A 22,992-nucleotide genomic window follows, 5' to 3' on the forward strand; every position below is an offset into this window, starting at 1 on the left:
CAAGATACATTTATAAGACCTACAATGCCCGGTCGCCAGAGGTCTGAAGAATGAACACCACAGCTCTCAAAATTGTAACTTTCATCGTTTTTTTTTTTTTTTTGAGCAGCTTGGCTAACGTTACCTAGGACATCCTATATAAATATCAGAACAAAAAGACAAGTAAGCATTAAGGAGTTAATTCATGAAAGTTTTTGCTAAAAACTCCTCCAAGAACTACAGCTGTAAAGCCTGTTATGCACAAACTTATGCATTTCAAGATGTCGCATGTGCCACACAAATGGAAATGTGAGCCAGCGAAGATAAACAAGAATGCATCTGTTCATTTTGGCGTTAGCAAAAAGGTACTGATTCAAGCTTCAATGCTGTGCTTTGGAGATGCAGCATTCAGTTCCAGGCTGCAAAACAACGCCATAACAGATGCTAGTGTGATGCAAGGTAGACTGAAGGGTGCTTCAGCATGAAGACATGAATTAAAGAAACTAAAATGGAATAATGAAGAGGGAGGTCGTTGGTTTAATGCCACCAATACTTTGACAGAATGCTTGGCTTTGTCACAGGACTTCTCTCCTACCATGACAAAGGCAAATTATTAGCAACTGTCATTAGCAAGCACAAAAATGCAGTTCATACGGCAAAGTGGGGATTGCAGCAGTTTTCGCTTTTACACTGGCATAGATCAAATTCACGTTTCTAATTTTCAACACTGCAGGCTAAAACTCACAGCCACATGATTTGTAAAATGTCTGCACTCTGCAACAGAGGATACACAAGATCTGCAGATGCACTTTCCCCACATCTCACAACACCAAGATAGTGGAGTTCGGTCTATAATTTTAAAAGGCTACTGACACCAAATTTCAAACCTGACATGTTTGTGTTCGATTCTCCAGCATACACTGGTACCTCTGTACAAGTCTTAATGGTGCACATATTTTAATACGATTTGAAAGTCCACATGAGCAGATTATCTCAAACTGCAGCACCTCATGACACCATCGTCAATATGATGCATTTAGTGCCTCCTCAAACTGACGCTTTGCTGGCTCAGCACATATTATTGACCTCCAAGATTGGGATGCTTGTTCAGAGCACGACACAATAGATGCCACTTCATCGCTTCGCTGTCAGACCGGTCATCTGCTCGCATCTGAAGAGACACATGGTACGATCCCACGTCCGTCTTGTGCCAACTGCCACACCTAACCAATTTCCAACAAGTTCCAAGAAGATGCGGTGTTGAATCGAACACCAGACAAACAACTCACGCAGAACAGAAAATGGGTGCGCGTTACATTCGAGGGCGCGTTATAATCGAGTAAATATGGTAAGCGTTTCTTCTTTTAGTTTTCGTGTCGAACCTGCATATAACAAAATCCTCTTTATAACGAAATTTTTCAGGGAATTTGTCAATTTCGTTATATCCAGGTTTAACTGTAAATGATTTCAAATGACTTACATAGTACAAATGGCTTTATAAATGTTATTTGTACAATCTTGGCAGCTAAAGTAAAATGAAATGCTCTCATAGCTTACGTCCGCCGTCCTTCATCTTCTTGGCATAAATCTTCAGCTGCCGCTTGTACTTCTTCAGCTGGTCAGCCAACCCATCTATTTTCTCTCTCAAATCCTGAAAACGTACACAAGACAAAACAGTAACATTTCACTGCAGCTTACAAAAAAAAATGAAAATGAACAACCGCAAAAAAATGTAAAACCATCCACGCATTACATACCACATTCTCTCCTGTCAGGCGATTGATCTCATGTTGTAGAATCGCATCTGTCTGAGCTTGGGGAGACTTCTTGAGGTTCTGCAGTTTCAAAGTAAATTTGGATGACCACGATCAGGCACTCAGAAAATGTATTTCATAATGGAAGTCATCAGTTATGTATCTTGGCTGGCTTACAGTGACGTTGCAATTAAAGGGAGCAATGACACAAAGAAACTTCATTTGCAATTCAAAAGCAAGTGTGATCTTCTAAGTTTGAATTCAAGCAAATGTTATGTTGCAGACTGGCTTTTTAGATCACAAGAATTGTGGAACAAAACTGTATTAATTGGACCAGATGCAATTTGCCCAACTACAACCTCACAAACCTTAACCTGCAGTAATAGCAGCATTTTATCATAAAACACACAGGTGCAGAAGGTGACCACAACCCATTTGGAAAAATGAACTTGCAGGGGCGTAACAAGCCACAGTGTTTGATTCATTGAATGTGGCGGTGAATGGGAGTTTGATAGACCATAGTACAGAGCAATACTTTTGCATGGGATTCTCAAGAGAATGTTACGCCTGTTCGATTCAATATATCAGAGCATTGATATGAAATGGTCAAAAATCACGAAAACCAGCACTAGTTTCAAGAATTCATAAAAGGTTACAAATAAATTTATGGCCACTTCCCCACAAACTTTCACTTTGATTCTGAGGTCTGTTACATAAGGATCATGAGAAGTATGCCTTAGTTCAATAATTTCCATAACAAATTACAAAATTTTCAGGACATGACAAAAAAAAAAAAAAGCTACGTGCTCACAATTGAAGAAATACTCCACTCCTTTCTTTAACTTTTAAGTGGTCAAACTAGCTAACACAACAATCTGCTCAGACATAAAACACAGTTTTGTAGAAGTTGCCCTAACAGTAGCTGTGTCTACAATTAGTAGCACACACAACATTAAGTAAGCAACGGCAACTGGCTGTCTCAGACAGTCATGAAAAATTAAGTGCAGTATGCATCACATGTTTCGAGGCTACTACACACTACACAAGTGACTAAGGGTCTCACTTGGTCTTATGAGAACTGGCACACTTGGCTTGATACAGTCGATCCCGGATATATCGAACTCGAAGGGTGTAAGTGAAACGATTCGATATCATAATTAAAAATTTTTAAATGTCTATCTGAAGCTTATCTGAAAACTCCACATGTATCAGGCAGTGTACTGAGATGGCAAAAAGTGAGAATTTATTATTTGTTTCTCCAAAACCCTGTCGAATGCACAAAATTTTACTTATTTTTTGCACACGAATGCCACAAATTACTCGTGCTATGGAATGGCTTTTGATATATTACTGATCACAACGCTAACCCTAAACACCTGCATCGCCCAGCTGCGAGACCACGGTGACCACGACGTGCTTTGAAGTGCTTGGTGCACATTTTTATTCAGGGTTAAGCAGAAATAGATATAGCGCGGAAGCAAACAAGCCTACATAGATATGTGCTGTTCTGCCACCAGCGTACTTGTACTGCTACTTGCGTGTGAAAGTGCCTGAAGTGTCCGTTACAATGCATCGTTTATCACCGATTGTCATTTGTCGGCAACGAGTCGATCCAGGCAGAAGCTGTTAGATGTGAAAGTGACTTTCAGCTCGCAGAACATCCGTCTCCATTCCCACTGACCTGTAATTCTGCAAGCACGAATGCAACACATTCAGTGCGGATCTGGGAATCCCACCGTGATGAGATATTGTGCGCCACTTCCACAATGGTCTTTCCACAAAGACTACCAAAATGTGGAAGCGGTGTGAGGTGGTTTTGTTAAATCCTAACTGTAATGTAAAAATCCATCAAAGTGCGGATTGGGGTTGGATTTCTTTCAGGCCGCTCGCAGAACCATAAAATGGCGTTCAGTGAAACCCTGGTCTATAAGACATACCTGGCAATGCAAACATCTACGGTTTGGCATCTCATGTCCGAAGCCACTCCGTAAAAATATTGAGTGCCCTCCACACTTTCTTGTCTTTCTTGTGGAATGGATATTAGACCAGAAGGCCTTTTGCGCCCTTGAAGCAGTGTGGTGATTTGCTCTTGCCAATAACGAACAGCTACTTGCAGTAACATGGACCTTGTTAATTTTTTTTTTATGGCATGTACTGCCCTTCAGATTCAATGTGTTGTTCGACAGCATCTGCCAAAACAGCAACGTTTCGTCGGCACTGAATATTTCCGATGGTGTGAGAAGTGATCACAAACCCATTTGGAAAAATGAACTTGCAGGGGCGTGGCAAACCACAGTGTTTGATGTATTGAATGTGGCGGTGAATTGGAGTTTGATAGACCATAGTACAGAGTTATACTTTTGCATGTGATTTTCAAGGAATGTTATGCCTGTTCGTTATAGACAATTATTCAGTATATCAGAACTTGATAAGTCCGGGATCAACTGTAGAGCCGATGAGCCAGAATGTGGCCCTGACTACAGCTCTGGTCATATGAGCAGTGGCTTCAAGACCTTTGACCCAGACTGCTCAAGGCCCGCTGCCACGGGACACAGCACCCACCTGGCTGAGAAGCTTCTGCTGGCGGTCGTTGTCATCCTGAAGTTTCCTGATCTCGTCCCTAAACTCATGCTCCATGGTGTGCATGCGCACTTTCTCAGTCTGCAGCTCAGCCTCAAGTTGTCTGCGCACAAACACACAGGGGCAGGTTGCAGCCATCGGCAGGCCAGTGCAGAAAGCCGGCCCCGAGAGACGAGCATGAGACAGAGACAGGGCCGAGAGAAGAAGAAGAGCGGGCACATAGAACACGTGGACAGACCTGATGAGCTTCTTCTGGGTCTCAAACGCCATCAGGAGCTCCCCATCCTCGTTGACCAGATCCAGATTGCCACGATATGAATCAAGGGCCACCACTGACTTCAGGTCCTCATTCTGGTTGGCCAGCACTGCCCGCAACTGCAGGCATTCCTCTCGTCGACGCTCCAGCTCATCTTGGATTGACTCGTAGTGAGCTACAAGCACAGACGGATGAGGCGTTTGTTGAACACATTTCATGAGCATGCTTAAAATGCAAGTTGAAATTGCTGTAGCTCATCTCAAACGAGTCTAATAAAGCACATGGGGGCCTGTTCAGAAAATTTCAACAATTAGTGTGACCAGCATCCAAGTTCCTCGTTACACACAGCAGACCAGAACGGACTACTGGGTTTTCAGTCTGTAGTGCTCACGATGTAGCGGCAGGACTGCAAACAACTGTACAGGACTATTTATCACAAATGTTTTAACTTTTAGCTGATAGAAAATTATCAACAAAATTTTTCTTCTCAAAGCACAATGCAAATAATTACAAGCCTTACAATGCAAACCATTTAAATCACAATACCACTGGGTAACTACCACAGTCAAATCAAACAAGGTGCTTCACACTCACCCATCAAGTCTTTCTCTCGGCTTGACTTGTCCTCGTTAGCCAGCGTTTTCACCATCTTTTTTACATCTTCTTTCAGCTTGGCATTCTCCATCTCCAACTCATGCAGCTGAAGTAAAAAGCAACAGACGAGGAAAGCACAAAACTTTTTGGAAAGAATTATTTTTGTTTCTTAAGGACATGTCATACGCTACACTCCACTCTGCGAACAGTGTCATACAGTCGAACCCGGATATATTGAATCCACATATAACGAATTATTGGGTATATCGAACCGGTGTGAAATCCCCTTGAAAGTCCCATGTAAATTTATAGGGCTAGTGCATGCATATATAAAACGCCCGTTCACCAGCACATTCGATATATCGAATGCAGCACCACGCCGAAGACCTAAAAATACACTTCTTTGTGCACTTTGACGTCTTCTGGCACCTGGAGGTGGAGAAGAGAATCGTGTGCCGGAGAAAGTACAGAGGAGCGCACTGAGCACGCAGCAAAGCAATGTCACATTGACAGACATTTACAGATTTCACGATTCGTCGTGTCTGCAGCGATATGGAAGGCAAAGAGCTGTCGCACTTCGACAGTCCTGACAAGATCAAGATGAGCATGTTCAACTTCATTTCTCAGAATGAGAAGCAAACCAGAATCAGCAATATTTTTGCACATAAACAAAGTGCGCTTACTTTCTTTTTCTGAGTTCCCTGCAGTAACTAAGCGGCCCTCGGATGTATCAATCGGCAAGCCGCTGTTTGCCTCAGGGCCTATTTTATATATCGTGCTACCTACATATTGAACTTTTTTGTGATCCCCTTAAGATTTGATATCACTGGGTTCGAATGTAATAGCAAAGCCACCGAGCTATTACAGTGGATGACAGAATGTTCCAAGCTCTTCAGCAGGTTCCACATTTAGAACATTTCTGCAGACAGGTTGCAGATTTTTTTTTTATACACAGCACATGTGATTAGTGCTTTCGCTGAAAAGCATCCAACTAGAATTTGGGGCATTCTCGTTAGCTCAATGCTCTTGGCAGCAATGCGAAAGATCATAGCAGCCCATAAGTAGGGATGGGCAAATATTTGGTATTGTCGAATATTCGATCGAATAATGCTCTATTCGCTTCGATTCAAATTCAGGTATTCGATATTTTAGAATTATTCGGCGCTCCCGAATAGGCAGCCAAAAGCCACCGACGGACGGTACACATTTCGGAGCCTATGCTTCACGTCATGGCTGCCATACATCAACCATAAATCTCAAAGGCTATACGTTTTTTCATTAAAGAGCTGGAAATGTGCGACGCAAAAGAGCAGAAACGGCGCTAGCGTACAACCAAAACAAAGCGGTGGAGTTCGCATCGCAATAGTCATCAGCGGTAATCGTACATGAATGACAGCAATGACGGAACGATTCGTGCCTATTTGTGCCTTTATTGCGTTTACCGCCGCGCATAACAACGCGTTGGCCGCGGGATTTCATAGTCGCCATCAATTATCACGTCGATAGCTGCCGCGGATTCTTCCGCAGAGGTTGCAGCAAAAAGTAGTTTCGTTTTGACTCAATACGCACTTCGGCCGCATGCCTAAAAAGCTGCGTAGTGGCCATCCATGATCGCATAGATAGCCCCATAAGGTTAAAATTGTCATGGTATGATTCATCTAGAAGAACATGAAGACGCTGATGATCTGGCGCGCGCTCTCGGCCATATGGTCGAACGCTTGATTGCCTTGTAAATATACTGTAAATACGTTTTCCTGTTGTGTTTAACTCTATGTTAACTCCATATTAACTCTATGGATAGCGACCGCCATTTCGTCTGTAGATGTTGCAGCGAACGATAGTTTCGTTCCAACTCAGTGCGTGCGTCGACCGCGTGCTTAGGGTACGGCCACGCTAGCGGCAAAAACGCGTGCGTCATGTCGCGAGCGGCAAGTTGCCGCGCGTCAGCTCCTTGCCGCGAAGACCACCGTGGCAATCGCGTCACGCCGCGCGGCAGCGCGATATGATCTCGCGCGCTCTCGGAATGCGGAATCACCGTGAGCGAAAAGGGTGCGATCGGACAGCGTCCAGAAATCCCACCATAGAACCGCGAGATACGACGATCGTCGATTTATAACCCAGCGCGGAGCGGCGGAGGTCCGGTTGCCATGGCTCCGTGACGTCACCCTCGTCGCTCTTGATTGGTTCTTCATCTCGCGGCCACGTGCCGCAGAAATGGGAGACCCATTTCACGCGGCACGCCATAACACCCTCAATTCGTGCCCCTTTTGCCGCGCGCGGCATGACGCGCGCGTTTTTCCTAAAGTCTTTCGTTTTTCCTGCTACCGTGGCGGTACCCTTGCATGGCAAAGTCGCCGTTCATAATCGCGTCGATAGCGGCCGCGGTTGTGACAAACAGTTGTTTCGGTTTGACTGGGTGCAAAGCTGTCGAGGATGAAGAGCACCGGCTACATCGCGATGGACGTGCGATCTGTTGGCGGTCAGCTTACTGGCGAAAAAATAATCGGGATATGCGTGCGGTAGTGCAAAGCGTGTCACAAATGATGGCGTGCGCCGCGGCCGTGCTGCGAGAGCCAATCACTCACGAAAAGACAAGAAATGCAGCTTCTGCACTGCTTTTGTGCAGAATAGCAAAAGGATTTGCTTATCCATTACACTAATAAAACCGTGCTGACGTAGTAAGCATTTGCTTATTGTTTTCTAGATACCCTGATAATTCGGCATTCGGTTAATTCAGACATTTTTTTTCGGTCCCGTGAAATTCGAATTAACTAGGTTTTACTGTAATATGCGATATATACTATTCGAACTATTCGATTCGAAATTATTCGACCAAATCACTACAGTAGAACCCCGCTGTTACGTTCCCGGGTGCTGCGTTTTCCCGGCTGTTACGTCGTTTTCGGCCGGTCCCGGCACAGCTCCCATAGAACCCAATGCATTGGTAACCCCGCTGTTACGTCGCAACTGTGGGACCGTTCTCGCATCATACGTTGCGAACTGCCACACCGCGCCGGCCCGAGCGGCCATTTTGACTTTTCATGTCGCTTGGCATGGTTGCTTGACGATGGCATTGGCCGCCCAAAGTGCTGGGGGCGACATTTATTACGTATTTTCGGTTTCCGCCAGCAAAAGTATCGCCTTTGATATCCGCTTTTGCTATCTAAAGATGATGCCTATGACGCGTTGCGGCCCTAAAATTGGTTTTGGCTCATAGATGTTCCGTATAAAGTTCAAAGGCGATAACGCCGTCGCCGCGCCGTATGCTTTCTTTCGCGCGCGAGACGCAGTCGTCGGCTCCCCTCGCACGCTTTCACTCGCACATACAGCATACGGCGCGCGACGACGTATGCTGTATGTGCGAGTGAAAGCTTGCGAGGGAAGCCGCGCGGCCGTATGCTGAATGTGCGAGTGAAAGCTTGCGAGGGGAGCCGACGACCGCGTCTCGCGCGCGAAAGAAAAGCAGAGAGGAAGCGCGCCTCCTTCCGTTGCGCTCGAGGCACCAGCGAGGGGGGGGGGGGGGGAGCGGGCAGCGTTGTGCTCTGGCATCATACTGCGCGGCGGCGCGCGCGCGGTCCCGCGGGCCGTATCTTGAAAGCGATCTGCGTGGGGGCAGATTCTACGCAGTGTAGGTGCGTCGGCGGCTCGTGGCTTTGTGCACGCTGCGTGTTCTCGGCGCTCAGTTTGGGTTGAAGCGATAGACAACAGCACGAAGGTCACTTCGCTCGCTTCTGCAGCGACGCTTAACTGCGCGTGTCCGCGCTCATCGAGTGTGATGTGTTCATGTTTGCCTGTGGGCGCTGACACCATGTTTGTTAATTAGTTAATAACCGAATGTTTACAAGTTTATAGAGACGATAAAACTACTATTCTTTGTATAGCTCATCGCAATCGATACTTCGGCTGTCGGACGAAACTACTTTTTGTCGCACGTAAGAATTAAAATAATATTGTGTGCAGTTCAACACTACTCCCATTTCTCAATTTTTCCTGTTTCCTGGCTCTTGCGTTTCCCGGCTCTTACGTTATTTTTTTACGGTCCCGTGAAAAACGTAACAGCGGGGTTCTACTGTATTCGCGCATCCCTACACATAAGCAATGATCGCCCCCACACCATAACCCACAGTCAGCTTTGGTTGCATGCAGCAGTGGCGCACCGACGGGGGGGGATTCAGGGGTTGTAACCCACCCCCTGAGGCCGACTTAACCCCCCCTTTTGTTTAACTCCTTTTCTTTCCTTACGCATTTGAGTACTGCAACTAAGATGTAAGAGGCGCAATCGTCTGCACACTCGCAAAAAGCGCGTCTTTTTGACAATTTCCCGTTAAGAAATCGAAATTAGTGCTGTGTAGATGGTATTGGCAAAGTGTCAACCCCCCCCCCCCCCTGGCAGAGATCCTGAGTGCGCTACTGGCATGCAGCATTAGTTTGTGCACTTTCTACAAAAAGTGCACCTTCAAGTAGAAAAGCTTACGAACTTAAAATTCTTGTGAAAAAAATAATAAAAATGTGAGTTCCCTCGCTATCTAAGTACGGAAGTTGGAGCCAGTAGATGCAACCCGAATCTACATGTGAGACCATTATTATGCCTTCTATACTAGTGTGTACATGCAAGTTGCATAAAATTAAAGGGGCCTTGAAATAATTTTTGAACAAAGTAAGAAAATGTTGCCTATCTGTCGCAGAGGCTGCTGCTAACATAAGAACCAAATATTACTGCACTGCATGCAGCAAGGAATTTATTGTTGTCATGCAGTGTCATTGCAAGCAGCTTGGACCCACCAATGCTATTGGTCGATTTTGTGATCACGAGAGCATTCTCAGTAACACATAATTGCTAATTTTGAGTTAAATAATTGAAACATATATAAACCTGTGATCTCAATAAGACCGAAAAATTATTGCATCTTAGCATTTGCAACTGCTGTAGACCGGTAGGGTCTACACATGGCAATTGGGCGTAGCTCTTTTACCGTCGTGACACTCAACTTTTAGGCGGGGCTTTGCCCTCTTGGCCTCTCCGCGGTGTAGCTTCCAGTGCACGAGTAGAGACGAAAAGAGAGAAATCAGGGTATTGGTGCAATAGTTGGATTCTAAAAATTTTTGCGGCATGAGATTCGTAAGACGATGTCCTTTAATAATGAGCACGCTCCGATTCGTTACAAAAGTGTTTCAGGCCCCTTTAAGTTTCTGCTCTAGATCTCAGTTTGACAACTTTTGCCTGCACTACATAACACACATTTCTGAGTAAAGAGGCGATGAAACCATCAGACATACCCGCATCAGCTCTTTGCCACTGGCTTCTCTGGCCTGAGACTGCTCCTCCCTGACCTCCATAGCTTCCATCTTCTTCTCTAGACGTGCTCGCTCTTGCTCAACTTCATTCAGCCGTTGCTGAAGCTTCAGTACCACCGACACATCAGGAAGAGGGGCTTGCTGCTGCTCCGGCTGAGAGGAACACACACGAAAGAACATGGCTCTATTATTTCATCTGACACTGCGACCTTTAGTTCTCCTTCACTGTACAATTGGCACATCAGCATACCATAGGACTACATTACTACATCTGGTGAACAAGTGGGCAAATCGGCGCTAAAACAGATGGGCAACCTGCATCTACTGCCTAAGATGTAACGTCCACTCGGCAGAAGCATGAAGCTTCTTCCCGCCCCCCCAGAGTGCCCAGTTATTCCTTTAAATCCATACAGGGTGCCACAAAGAACTTTCAATGTTACACCAGTATACTAGTCATGCCTACCCTTGTGCTTTTGCCACTTGATTTAAATGCTGCTTCTCGGTGACTGCGAGTCATCAGCTACATTACTGCACACAAAGCTTAAATAAAAGAACATAGTCACATGCCAATCGGAGTAAGTGTGTGTCTGCATCAATTGGCATTATGGGCGTGAAATAGCATGAACGCATGGAGCACGACTTCAGCTGGGATCCTACTCCAACTGACAAATCACCCATCATTCTCACTCCAATGGGAGGACAAAAGCCCATCAGGCTTACATTACACGCATAAATTCATGCATGATTTCCGTGCTAGCTCAAAACTAACTTAAGCAAAGCAAAAAGAAAAATGCCCAAATGAGCGGCCAATGGCCGCTTCAACTCGCATTTACCCTCACACAGCAAAGAGCCTGACAGCATTTCATTTATGTTCTTATATTCATGCACACTGCCATTTTTTAATTAACTGTAACCACATTTGCACACTACTGCTCATATGGGTAAAAACAATTTGATCAAACATGTCCTTATCCTCACTGCACCTCAATTGCAAGCCATACAAACAGATCATGCCCTGAAAATTTAATGTGCCCATCTACAATTCATACAGGTGCAGTTATAAAGGCATACATTGCTGTTATATTTTCAAGAAAATTAAATTCTGGAGTTTTATGTGCCAGAACAACGATCCGATTAAGAAGCACACTGAAGCGGGGAACTTTAATTAATTTTCGCTACCTGGGGTTCTTTACCGTGCTCCTAAAGCACGGTACACGAGCATTTTTGCATTCTGCCCCCATCGGAATGCGGCCCCCGCTGATCACACCCTGCAACCTCATGCTTAGCAGCCAAGCACCATAGTCACTGAAGTACCGTGAAAGATATTTCTGTTACACTCTTAGCAACTCTGAAGAAGGCATAAAAGAGGTTTGGTGAAACTCACAGCACCAGGGCTCCTTTCAGCAGATGCTCCAGTAGATTGCCAAGCAATAGAGCTGAGCTTTCCATGAACAGCTTCTTTGTCCTTAGCAGATCTAACTGACCCATAACCAACATCCTAGAACAAGGACAAGCCCGATATTGTTATGTTACTAAGACAAACAGCATGCGACACAAGGTAGGCTCACGACTAGAAACATTGCCAACAACACTTTATATACATGCCCTAAAGCATAAGAAGATTGCACGAAAAATATTCTGCATAGTGTAAACCTGCTACCAGCTGATCTGAACATCATATGTACAGTGGCTGCAATCAGGGCTTTAACTTCTCTAGACACCTCACACTGCTACTGCTTTTTGCCGGGACACATCGAGTTCATGCGCATCGTAAATAAGACCCATAAAGAAGCTCCACAGGATTGCCACAGGCTGCCCCAACTGACTACACATTAGGAGGGGACATGGCACATGTGAGATAACTTTTGACTGCCAGCTCAATTTTAATAATAATTGAGAAGGCAAATTTAGAGTAATAGTATAGAGCCCAGTGCCAAATTTAATCATTACAGAATAATTTATCGAATAATTATGGCTCTTCAAAAGTTCAAGTGACTATGGTTAGTCATAAAAACTATTGTTCAGAAATTACATAAGTTTACCATTTTTGTGCGTTATATAACCAACAATTTACCCAACAAATTTCACTTATATAATATTAGAAAGGCACAAACTATGCCACAGTGGTGACATTTTTCTATATTTCGCATGTTCTCATAAAACAAAATTACATAAAATTGTCACCGCTACAATTGTCATGTCACCTTGCATTCAAAATTTGAAGACAAAACTTGAGAACCTAAAATCCACAGTAGCATTCTACATAAAATTTCACTCCAGTAAATGCCCTAGAAATAAGTTGCTACTATGTGCACCAAAAATGACAGTCAAAAGTGGTTTGAAGACGAGAAGCCATATGTCCTGTGAAATCGGGTGACTGTGCAAAGCCTCGTGTGGTGGTAAATAGTAGTGCAGCGACAGCATATGAGCCAATAATGCCTTCGGTATTATTGCTTTCTTTACAGTCATTACCAAAATAATTTGTTCCTTTTGACATTTGACTTCATTCACCAGCCTTTGCACATGTCCTATACATCCTTAATGCTACTTCTCAAGCTTATAAAAAAGAAAAAAAAGGAGGAAAACGACCTTTAGAATGATGGCAGCCATTTCCCCCTAGGCCTTTTCCTCATGCTGTGAATGCACTTGCAAAATGGTGGTCACGGTTACATTACTTTTATTCGAGGTGCCACCAGTCTATATAAAAATACAAATTCACAATTTATTACTGAGCAGATAGATGCAGCTGCAATGTTGCTAGCACGTTCTTAAATAGTTGAGGAACCTGAAACTGCAAGAAAATTTCAATATGTTTCTTTTTTTTACATAAATTGACAATTTTTACATTTAGTGGCTAGTATGTCATAAAATGTCAGTGACATAACACTTAAAATTTAACACTCATTCTTAGCAGCTCTAATCAGTTACGAGAATCCCAAGAGTGGAAATGAAACTGACCTCATCAGGCACATCGGAGGTGTCATCGCGTGTTACGTCGGCATTGTCACTGCGCACAGAGGCCATGCTGAGGTTGGATGGTGTACGCTGGTGCGACAGGCCCCTGATTCGACTGTTCTCCTGGGCAAGGTTCTCGCACCGCTGCTCCAGCCGATCACGCTCCTTCACCAGCCGCTGGTAGGCCGATCGCTCCTCGTCGAACTCGGCCAGCAGACGCTGACGCTCGCTTTCTAGCTTCTGGCGCAGCAACTCTGCAAGGTGCAGATTGAAAAATTTTACGCACTACAGTAAAACTAATCTCAACACCGCAGGTGCATATTTTTGTTGCAGATTACCTTGCAGTAAAATATCATTGTGCACAGCATTTTTTTTCCTTTCACTTCTATGCATGTCCAAAGAATGAAAGTTTTCCACCATCGCTAATATTACAGACACGTTAACTCTTACTGCTGTATTGCTAACACTGTATCATAACTCACTTTAAATATATTTGAAGTTTATTTTAAAGAAAGAAAAAAAATGAGCAATTACAAATACATGCCGATACAACTCTTACTGCTAACACTACATTATACCGACTTTAATAATCTTTATAAGTCTTGAACGCTTTAACAACCAAGCCCGACCTGGCACTCGTCTTAGCTGTATGTTGCAATATCGCCAAATACGAGCCGCACTCATGCAGGCCACAGCTTCTTCTGCTTTGCTTGCCAGAAACGAAGAACTCAGTTCTCACCCTGCATTTGATTCTCCATACTTGAACATATTCTTCCATATTTTCGATTCCTTTCGCTATCATCTGATCAGATAATTATGTTCAATTCTTAAACATGGGCTGAAGCAGGTGTATTTCATTATTAATTTAAGTGAATGTATAAGGTAAATCACACATGCAATAAGCTTTTTGTATCCAGATATAATGTGCAAGAATTTTCTGAATTTAGAAAAAAAGCAAAAAATCTTGTACACTTTTTAACATAAGAATTTGGGAGTTAAAAGTTAAACAAAAGAAGAAAAAAAGATGTTACAAATACTATGTAAGGTTCATCTTTAGGCTGGACTGACAATAAACCTCTGTCACATTTGTGCAAATGTGTGCAATGAACTAGGTCAAATCTTTCGTAGTACGCCGGATTCTGATGGTAGCATAGCCACAAGATGTGACTACCTGAACCAGATGAATAAAAAAAAAAAAGAAGTAATAGTTACCCTGGGCACTTTCTTGGTTTAGCTGGATTGCCTTGACCATTTCCTCCAAGTCATGCTGAAGCCTGCTTTTTTCCTTGTCTGCAGCTTCGATTTTCTGAAAGGGGAAGCATGTGGAAAATCAGTTCTGTGGAATCCCGCAAGGTGGAGGAAGTGTCATGAAAGGGAAAATTGTCATCCACCCTGATGCACCACGAAGCTACAAAGGAAACCAATATGGATTTCTTAAAAAGAAAACATGTTTGCAAGAGCATGTCGGGAACTCTTAGCCGAGGCTTTAGTCTTGAGACCACACACACAACCATAGGTCAGCAAATAATAAAACCTCGTTAGTTTCGATTAGCAAAATGTCCAAATTAACTGAATGATGAAATTACGAAGTTATCAAGAGAGCAATAAACAAAATGCTTGCTACATCAACACGCTTTTATTAGCTGAATGAATCAGCAAATCAGGTTTCTATTTTGTGCAAGAGCAATGCAGAAGCTGCAATTCTCGTCATTTCGTAGCTGATTACCGCTTACAGCAACGAAGGCCTCATGACTTCCTTTACAGTGCGGCCGCAGAGCAAGACCTGCGTCCGAGCATTCCGAGCTGCCACGTGCCCCACAACCTTCGGGAAATCTTGGGCAGGGCACTACCCACTGTGCCTCTAAGGATTCAGTCGGACAACTGCGTCATCGCCCACCTCTTGTACTGGCACGTCCATCTTCCAATTTTCCAAACTGTTCGGTGAATGCTTCCGACTCTCTTGTGTATTTTCAATTTCTAGACACCCATAATTCTTTGCTCTAGTTTGTCAAATGCCCAACGACTGTCTTGATAGTTTCCTATAGGTTTTTACTTTGTTTTGAGTTGTGACTCTTTGAGCAGACGGTTGTCATCGAGTTCAAACTCGGTCAAGCCCGCCCGCGATTGGGTGTGCGAGTTTGCATCTATGTGGCCTGACTGGTTACGGTCGATGAGGAGTTGTGATTGCTCTCTTTGTTTTCTCTTTGACGGGGTGCGTCGGGACACTTCCCGAGGCACCTGGAAAGTCTGCGCCGGAGGCATCAAGAGACCAGGCAGCAGCAATCGCTGCTCTTAAATAATTATTTCAGCAATGTGTAAATACCTAAACATGTAATTCGTGTAACTAAATGTCAAATAAGCAGAATCAGGAAAATTAGTACAAATCTCCTGTGCGCTCACATCATCTCTCAGGCGCAGAAGAAGTAGTGACAACATCTATGCTAGACAACATTTTGGTAGTTCTTTGCTAGATTTACCAGTCATACTGGCTCCAAGTACATGCTTAAAATGGCCAAAAACTTTGTTAAATTGAAACCATGTGAGGAAATTAGTTGTTTAAATTGTGAAAAGAGATATACACAATTTGCACTGGAACTAAGATTGGTCAATGCAAATAGTTGGTTACATTGCGAATTTCGTTAAATCGAGGTTCATTATGGTGAGGCTTGACATACTGCCATAGATGGCCCAAAAGTGCATTATCTGAATGCAAACTTGAAGGGACGCTAAAGAGGAATATCAATTAAGGTTATATTGATAAACTGTGTTCTTAGAATACCAGAAAAGATCACTCTTACCATCAACAGAGGCTAGCCAATATATATGTAAGAATAAAAGATGGGTGGTGACACCTCTCAAGTTCCTGCACTAGCCTTCCACGATGTCAATCATTTTAATAGTGTGTCCACCTGCTTAGTTCGTTGTTTATCGAGAAAGAAGAAATACATTGCATTCTAAATGAACCAACAACTCCACTTCGGAGGCTTTGCGAACATTTTCTGCGCTAACACATTCAAAATAAAAAAATAAATACCTTGAAGTCCGTGACATCACAATGACGTACCAGCACTAAAGTTTAGGTGCGAAGTTCGAAACTTTTGTGTGGTTGTTTCATTAAACTTGTTCCTAGTCTTAGCGTGTGTCCGTCTACTTCTCTCCTGGTGTTTTCGTCTTAAAGGCTGGGTTCCATCGTTTCTACAGGTAAATTCGGCCTTCCTTTTCTCCTCATTAGCAGTTCACATTTTTCCGTGGATGGAATGATAATGATTAATGGGGTTTTATGGCGCAAGGTGACCTTAAAAACAAGTGGCACAATTATGATAAGAAATTATACTCTCGGTATTGAATGCTGTATACGGGCATAAAAATCTAGAAGAGACAAAGCTGCAAAGTGCGCTGTTACAAATAATGGTGCTTAGGCAAGCTCAAGTAGATATAATAAAATAGTAACTGCGTATTTGTGATCTGTCAATTTCAATGACTGTGAGTGATGAGATGTTGGCGCACACCCATCTGCAAAGTCAGCTGATGGATTAAAAGTATGGTTTTGAATGAATACTTCACCAGTCTAAACTAATTTAGAGTTGCTCTTGATTGTCCCTTTAACAATTGTGAAAATAGGTCCTTAGCACCAGACGTACCTGGCTGAGCGCCGTGTTTGTGGATAGCAGCTCTTCCTTCTCGCAGGACACCTGCCGTAGCTTCACCTGGACGGAGGCCAATGTCTCCTCCAGTGCGGCCAATTTGTCGTTGGAAACTCGCAAAAGGTTCTCCAGATTCTTGGCCTGCTCTACCTTCTCCTGCAGGCCACGCATGTCTTCACCCTGAGACCGGAACGTCTTGTTCTCCTTGACCTGTGTGAGTAGAGGGAGCATCGTCAATTCGTTTTTGAAGCGTTAATGTGTGACAAGCATCATTTAAACAGTTTCATCTCCTTTTTCTGATGCATCATTTTTCTTCCTGCACAGAAACCAATAAACCTTCAATGTGTTGCAGACTTTGTATCCTTGCTGCACCTGTATTTACACTCACTGTAAAAGTAAATTGCATATTGCATACCTGCCAACCTCGCAGCATGAAAAATTGGGAGACCACCGCGCGAGGGGAGGGGGTCAAAAAAGTTTTTAACCCCCCCCCCCCCCCAAAAAAAAATGTTGCCGCCGTGCAAAACGGTGCACGTGGTACAGAGTCCATACTTGTCATGACTCCGCGAAGTGAGAAAGCACAGAAACTCAGTCGTGTATGATCTCAGAAATACTTGCAAGTACCGTATTTTCCGGTGTATAACACTCATTTTTTTTTTCTGAATTCTTCGTCGGTGCGTCTTATAGAATGGTGCGACATATGTACGTGTTTTTTTTTTTTTTTCGGAAGAACTGCCGTAAAAATTGGATTCGATGTTATGGCCACGCGAAGCGCACTGGTACACTTAACTGCTCCGGCTTCTGTGCACAATATCGATGTGCCGGGTTCTTTTCGTGATTGAGTTCCCGAGCGCCAGGCAAAAAGGACAGAGCAGCAACGCAAGCGGCGGCAGGGCGACCAACCCCGAAGTCGTCGCATCTGTGGATCGCTATCAAGATACAGCACGCGCCACTGCGCAAACTACGCAGTTGCTACCAGAGTACAAGCCCCCCCCCCCCCCCTACCTTCAGCGCTAGCGCGTCTTTCCACTTTCCTCCCTTGCGCGCAATTCGGCTCACCGTCGCAGGCTTTCACTCGCAGATACAGCATACGGCGCGCGGGGACGATGTTATCGCCCTTGGACTTTATACGGAACATCACGGCAGCCACGACGGCAGAAATTCGCCTGGAGTGGAAATATATGGCACTCATATGCTTGCGCATGACCCGCGTTTACGGAGTGAAACGTCACTGTAATTTTTTTTAAATCGCTTACCGAACGAACAGCTGCGTCTTATACACCGGTGCGACTTATACACGCCTTTTTCCGGAAAAACTGCCATTTTGAGGGGGGTGCGTCTTATACAAACGTGCGAGTTATAGACAGAAACTACGGTACTTATTTTTGGCTTTTGAAAGTGCCATCGATTGTTCCAACTAAACTCAGGCAAACCTTAAGTAGTTCAGCATTCGCACTTCACTCGACAACCTGACAAAGCCAACTGATCCCTTGCGCACTCACGGTCATCTAACGACTGGATTGCTAAAAACACTCGACCCAACCTAAGACGAGCCAATTCAGAAAAACCAATATGGCAGCGCCCGTCGGCTGCTCGTGTTCGTGGTGGTGCCAGCGGCCGCTACCACGATTCACGGTGCATGCTGGTGATGAACTGCTCCCGCGCCGCTTTTTCGCATGGTTATATTACAGTCCGTAAAAAAAAAAAAAAAAAGTGGCGGTTACTTCTCGGGAGATTTGAGGTCGCGTCCGTACAATCGGGCGATGCGAGTAAAATTCGAGAGGCTCCCGGAGAATTCGGGAGAGTTGGCAGGTATGATATTGCACTACTTCAATGCACTGAATTTCATTTGTTTATACTAGTCGTAACATATTGCAGTATTCTAAGAAACTACTTCACCGTAAGCATCCCTGCCTTTCCTTGTTTCTCTCTCTCTACCTCCTGTAAAACACATGCAACAATGTGGAAAGCAGGCAAACACCTTGTTTAGATACAGTAGATAACACAACAACATAACACATAACACAACAGTAGATAACACATTAAACAAGATCAAATCAAAATTGTGCAGTGAAGTCAGCCAGTTGCATCCCTTCCTGCAAATGATAGCATCTTTTCAAGTGCGGATGGTTCTTGCACGTCCACAGCTACTAAGTGTGCAGATGTATCCAGAGGCATAGGCCGTGCTCAACAAGACCAAGGCACAGGTGCTAATGAGTTTGCAATTACATGTATTACTGCATAAACTCATAACTGTATCCCCTCATTACTGCCTCTATAAAATAAGTATCATGCAACTTGCAAGATATACAAAGACAGCATGGCATTTGTGTATCTGAATCGTCTTTTTTATTGTGAGATGCAGCTGCTTACTCTTTTATTCCATGGTGTGGTTTAATAGCATGTGTGTGCCGACTCCCAAAAATTCTACTCAGCCTAGCTCACACAAGATCAGACTCTGCCAAAATTATACTCAGCCGAGCTTGCTCTGACTCAGATTAACCAAAATTTTACTCAGTCAAGCTTTCTCCGACTCATAGTCCCCAAAATTCTACTCAGCTGAGCTTGCTCTGATTCATATTCACCAAAATTCTATTCAGCCAGGCCAAGACAAACTCAGCCTCTCAGGTCAGGCCAAGGCTTAGTGAGCTGGCATTTGAGCGAGTTTATGGAGCTATGTATACATTACATGACATCAAAGTTGTAACCTGTACGGTGCATAAGCGAACATTGCCTAAGAGTCCGTATTGCATCCGATGAAAATAAAGACAACTGTACACATTGCAGTTAGTTTTACAGAATTTAACTGACAGCTACATGAAAGCTTCGCCTCATGTCGATTCCAACAAGTGCATTGGATGTGCATCATCTTTTTCGCCGATGTTGCTGGCTATCTTGGCCATTACTGGGTGGCCACATTTTGTACATGTCAACACAAAGTTGAATAAATTACTGTTATGTAATACACAAAAAAAGCACACTTACATCACTGCAAATACGACAATCAGAATATGACACAAACATGTACATAATAAGATGCATATGAATGCTAAATCCATTTAGAGATGGAATCACACTTCGGTCGAGCTGGCCGCCATCTATTGCAAAAAAAAGCACAGGCCAACACTGCAATGAGACCGTGCATAATCATGCCACTTGCCAGGTCCATGGGCTATAGGAGAAACACACGTGGAACCTAGCAGTTGCCTCGAGGTAGCAGCTATGGACGCTGTTGCATTCTGCAGCCGGCCACTCAACCACTCAAGTGTGTCCAATCTGTACTTGTACTTAGGCACACTTATTATTGTCCATGTCAAAAATGTAACGTCGTCTCTAAAATTTCACAATGTTCTGATTCTGAAACTTGCAAAGGCAAACAGCTTTAGTCCATTGTTGTCCACGAGGAAAGCTCATATAAAAGCTTAAAAGATATTGTCAATGCTTAACACTTTCCCTCGGAACAATATGTAGTATGCTATTGACATTCAAGCAGCTTTTCAACAGCAAGAAAAGGAATCAGTTTCTCCTGTTTTGAGCATCGGGTTAAAGGCACACGCGCACTAACAGAAAACTGCGTGGCACGCCGCTGCTGGCAATACGCAGCTGCGACAGGGTGGCCACACCAACTGGCGGCGAGCCGTTGCAGCAGTCTTGTGACAGCATGAAAATCTCGCCTCTCTTTTACTCCGCATGTAGGTGCGACGTGTCACATGCTTTTTCCTTGTGGGCATCCTCGGGTCCCATGTCCGCCGCACGCACGGCGAACGTCGCGTCGGGCACATGCGCTCAAGGCAGAGTGGGGAGAGGGGAAACTTTCCTTTTGCGGGCAGCGCACGGGAATCGCAAGCCCGATCAGCAACACCGGGTGTGTCAGGCAAGATCCCTCTGACATCGCCTCAGTCTCTTTGGTCACTGGCAAGCGGCGATAGCGGAAGGATCCGCCGCCGCTCCCGTATTCCCGCACGTGGTCAGTCAACCGCGTTCTTGTCGCGGCAAATGCCGTGGCCACCCATATCCCCCACTTGGTAAGTCGGAAGCCCTTCTTTACCTAGTGTATTATTCTCTTCGAGGGAACCCTCAGTGATGTCAACTAAAACTAGCTGGTCTGCTCGAAGTGTTAGTTGCAGTCGTAATAAATGCTGTCCAAGTGTACACATGGCTTGTCGTCTATTGTTTCCTTGAGCTTGTATCAGGACCTCGGTTGATGGGCAGGCATGCACCAACCGTGGGGCTCGGTATGCCGAGGCAGAGCGCCGTTGGCGTTGCCCCCATATCCCAACATTTTGGGGCAAGCTCTTAGAAAACGGGACGACGATCGGTTCGGTGCGAGGAAGGCTTTGTCCAGACTGGCGGTAGGCCTCACCCCAAGGCGTGATTGCTAGCTAGATTCGGCGTGTGCTTTCTTGAGCGCGAGTTAACGCTGCACCAGTGTCACCGAACTCGTGTAGACGCTGAGAGTTACAGCGAGTTTTCTCCTAAGAGTACGCCCGAAGCGAGTGAGTGCAGCAGCCGACGCGGTGGTCGATTTTCCCTGTACATATGTAAATAGCCTCCTTTCTGTATCTTTGGCTCTGGGAGCCGGGCGCCGGAAACGCTGGCTAGGACGTCAGCGGGGCGCAGTCCCAGGAGTCGGCTCGGAAGCCATGTGTTGAGCAGCGAGCGGGGACCACTTAGCCAGGCCTGCATCTCCTCACGGCGGCTCATTGGAACCCTTTATGGGTCTTTTGTGGCATTGGTATCCGTCATGGACGCGATTGTACCTTGACGCTTTCCTTGCACTTACTTATTTTGGTCGAATAATCTAGTTTTGGTCTAATACAGGTTAAGTACATGACTAGTTTAACAGATTGGGGTGCTTGCTTTAACTTCCAGTGAAGGAACTACAGTGGAACCTCGTTGATACAATTATGCTTAATATGTTTTTTGGGATGATACACTTTCTTTTTCATTTCCCGATAATATGATTTGGTTGGATAATACATTGGATGATACGATTTTCGGATAATACGCTTGATTTTCCGGTTCCCGTGACGATCGTATCAACAAGATTCAACTGTTTAACATCAGCTCCAGTTGCATAGGTTTTTGGTAATCTGGGGTATCAGCCCCACTTTAAAGATAATGTCCTGAAGCAGTAGAAGCACACGCATGTCAACAAGATTGGCCGGTCCTTACGCCAGCTTCTTAATTTACGCTTGCCACTACAAATACAAAATTCTATGCTCTGTTTTGTTATTCAACAAACAAATGTACTCCTAACAACGTATTTAATGTTTGCCGTGGGGATACACCACTGCGCTAAGTACTGCAGCATATTGATTTAAGCCACTTCAAACAGATTGACAGTGTACTAACAGCGCGAGATACAGAGCAAAAAGTAGACAACGCCCATGTCTGTTAGAATGCTATGATGCTACGTATGCAAGCGATTGCAGCTCCTAAAAAATGTGTGGTGTCGGCTTTTACGCCTTTCAAAATACAGTGTAGACCGCTTATAACGTCAGTCGCCAGAGTCGTGAATATCTGCACTATAAGCTGTACTATAACCAAAGCAACGATTTTCAAGCCTTGCACGTATGCAAAACATGTAGACCAAGATGCCACGCGTAGCCGAGAATCGAAGCGTGCGACTGGGGTTTTGCATCCGTTTAAAATTACAAACGTTGAAAGGTTAATGTCCAAGTACCTACGATCTTCGCATGAAGCAGACAAAGTAATAATTTTAAAAAAACTGTCTCAGTTTCGCCCGAAAGGCGAAGCATCAATTGCGATAGCAAATTAGTAGAGAGCTATAAGAGTAGGGATAGTAGTTTTATTGGCTGCATAAACTTGACACATTCGCTTACTAACTGAATTAATAAGCGTGGTGTCAACGCACACAAGCAAACATGAATAGACTCGATGACCGCAGACAACCAATGTCAAAACACGGGCG

At 44.4% G+C, this 22,992-nt stretch overlaps 1 protein-coding gene across 1 annotated transcript in view; it reads right to left on the reverse strand.

The window, feature by feature from the left end:
* LOC119455754 (unconventional myosin-Va) overlaps positions 1–22,992 on the reverse strand; it is a 90,521-nt gene that overhangs the window by 25,815 nt on the left and 41,714 nt on the right. The window contains exons 20-29 of the mRNA XM_037717202.2: positions 17,055–17,267; positions 14,626–14,719; positions 13,417–13,667; positions 11,843–11,956; positions 10,441–10,611; positions 5,164–5,269; positions 4,552–4,744; positions 4,296–4,416; positions 1,737–1,814; positions 1,537–1,630 (exon numbers count right to left, since the gene is read on the reverse strand). Coding sequence (XP_037573130.1) covers positions 1,537–1,630; positions 1,737–1,814; positions 4,296–4,416; positions 4,552–4,744; positions 5,164–5,269; positions 10,441–10,611; positions 11,843–11,956; positions 13,417–13,667; positions 14,626–14,719; positions 17,055–17,267 — 1,435 coding nt within the window. The remainder of the gene's footprint in view (positions 1–1,536; positions 1,631–1,736; positions 1,815–4,295; positions 4,417–4,551; positions 4,745–5,163; positions 5,270–10,440; positions 10,612–11,842; positions 11,957–13,416; positions 13,668–14,625; positions 14,720–17,054; positions 17,268–22,992) is intronic.

The sequence above is a fragment of the Dermacentor silvarum genome, chromosome 6 (genome assembly GCF_013339745.2).
Source record: "Dermacentor silvarum isolate Dsil-2018 chromosome 6, BIME_Dsil_1.4, whole genome shotgun sequence".
In the NCBI taxonomy this organism is placed as follows: Eukaryota; Metazoa; Arthropoda; class Arachnida; order Ixodida; family Ixodidae; genus Dermacentor; species Dermacentor silvarum.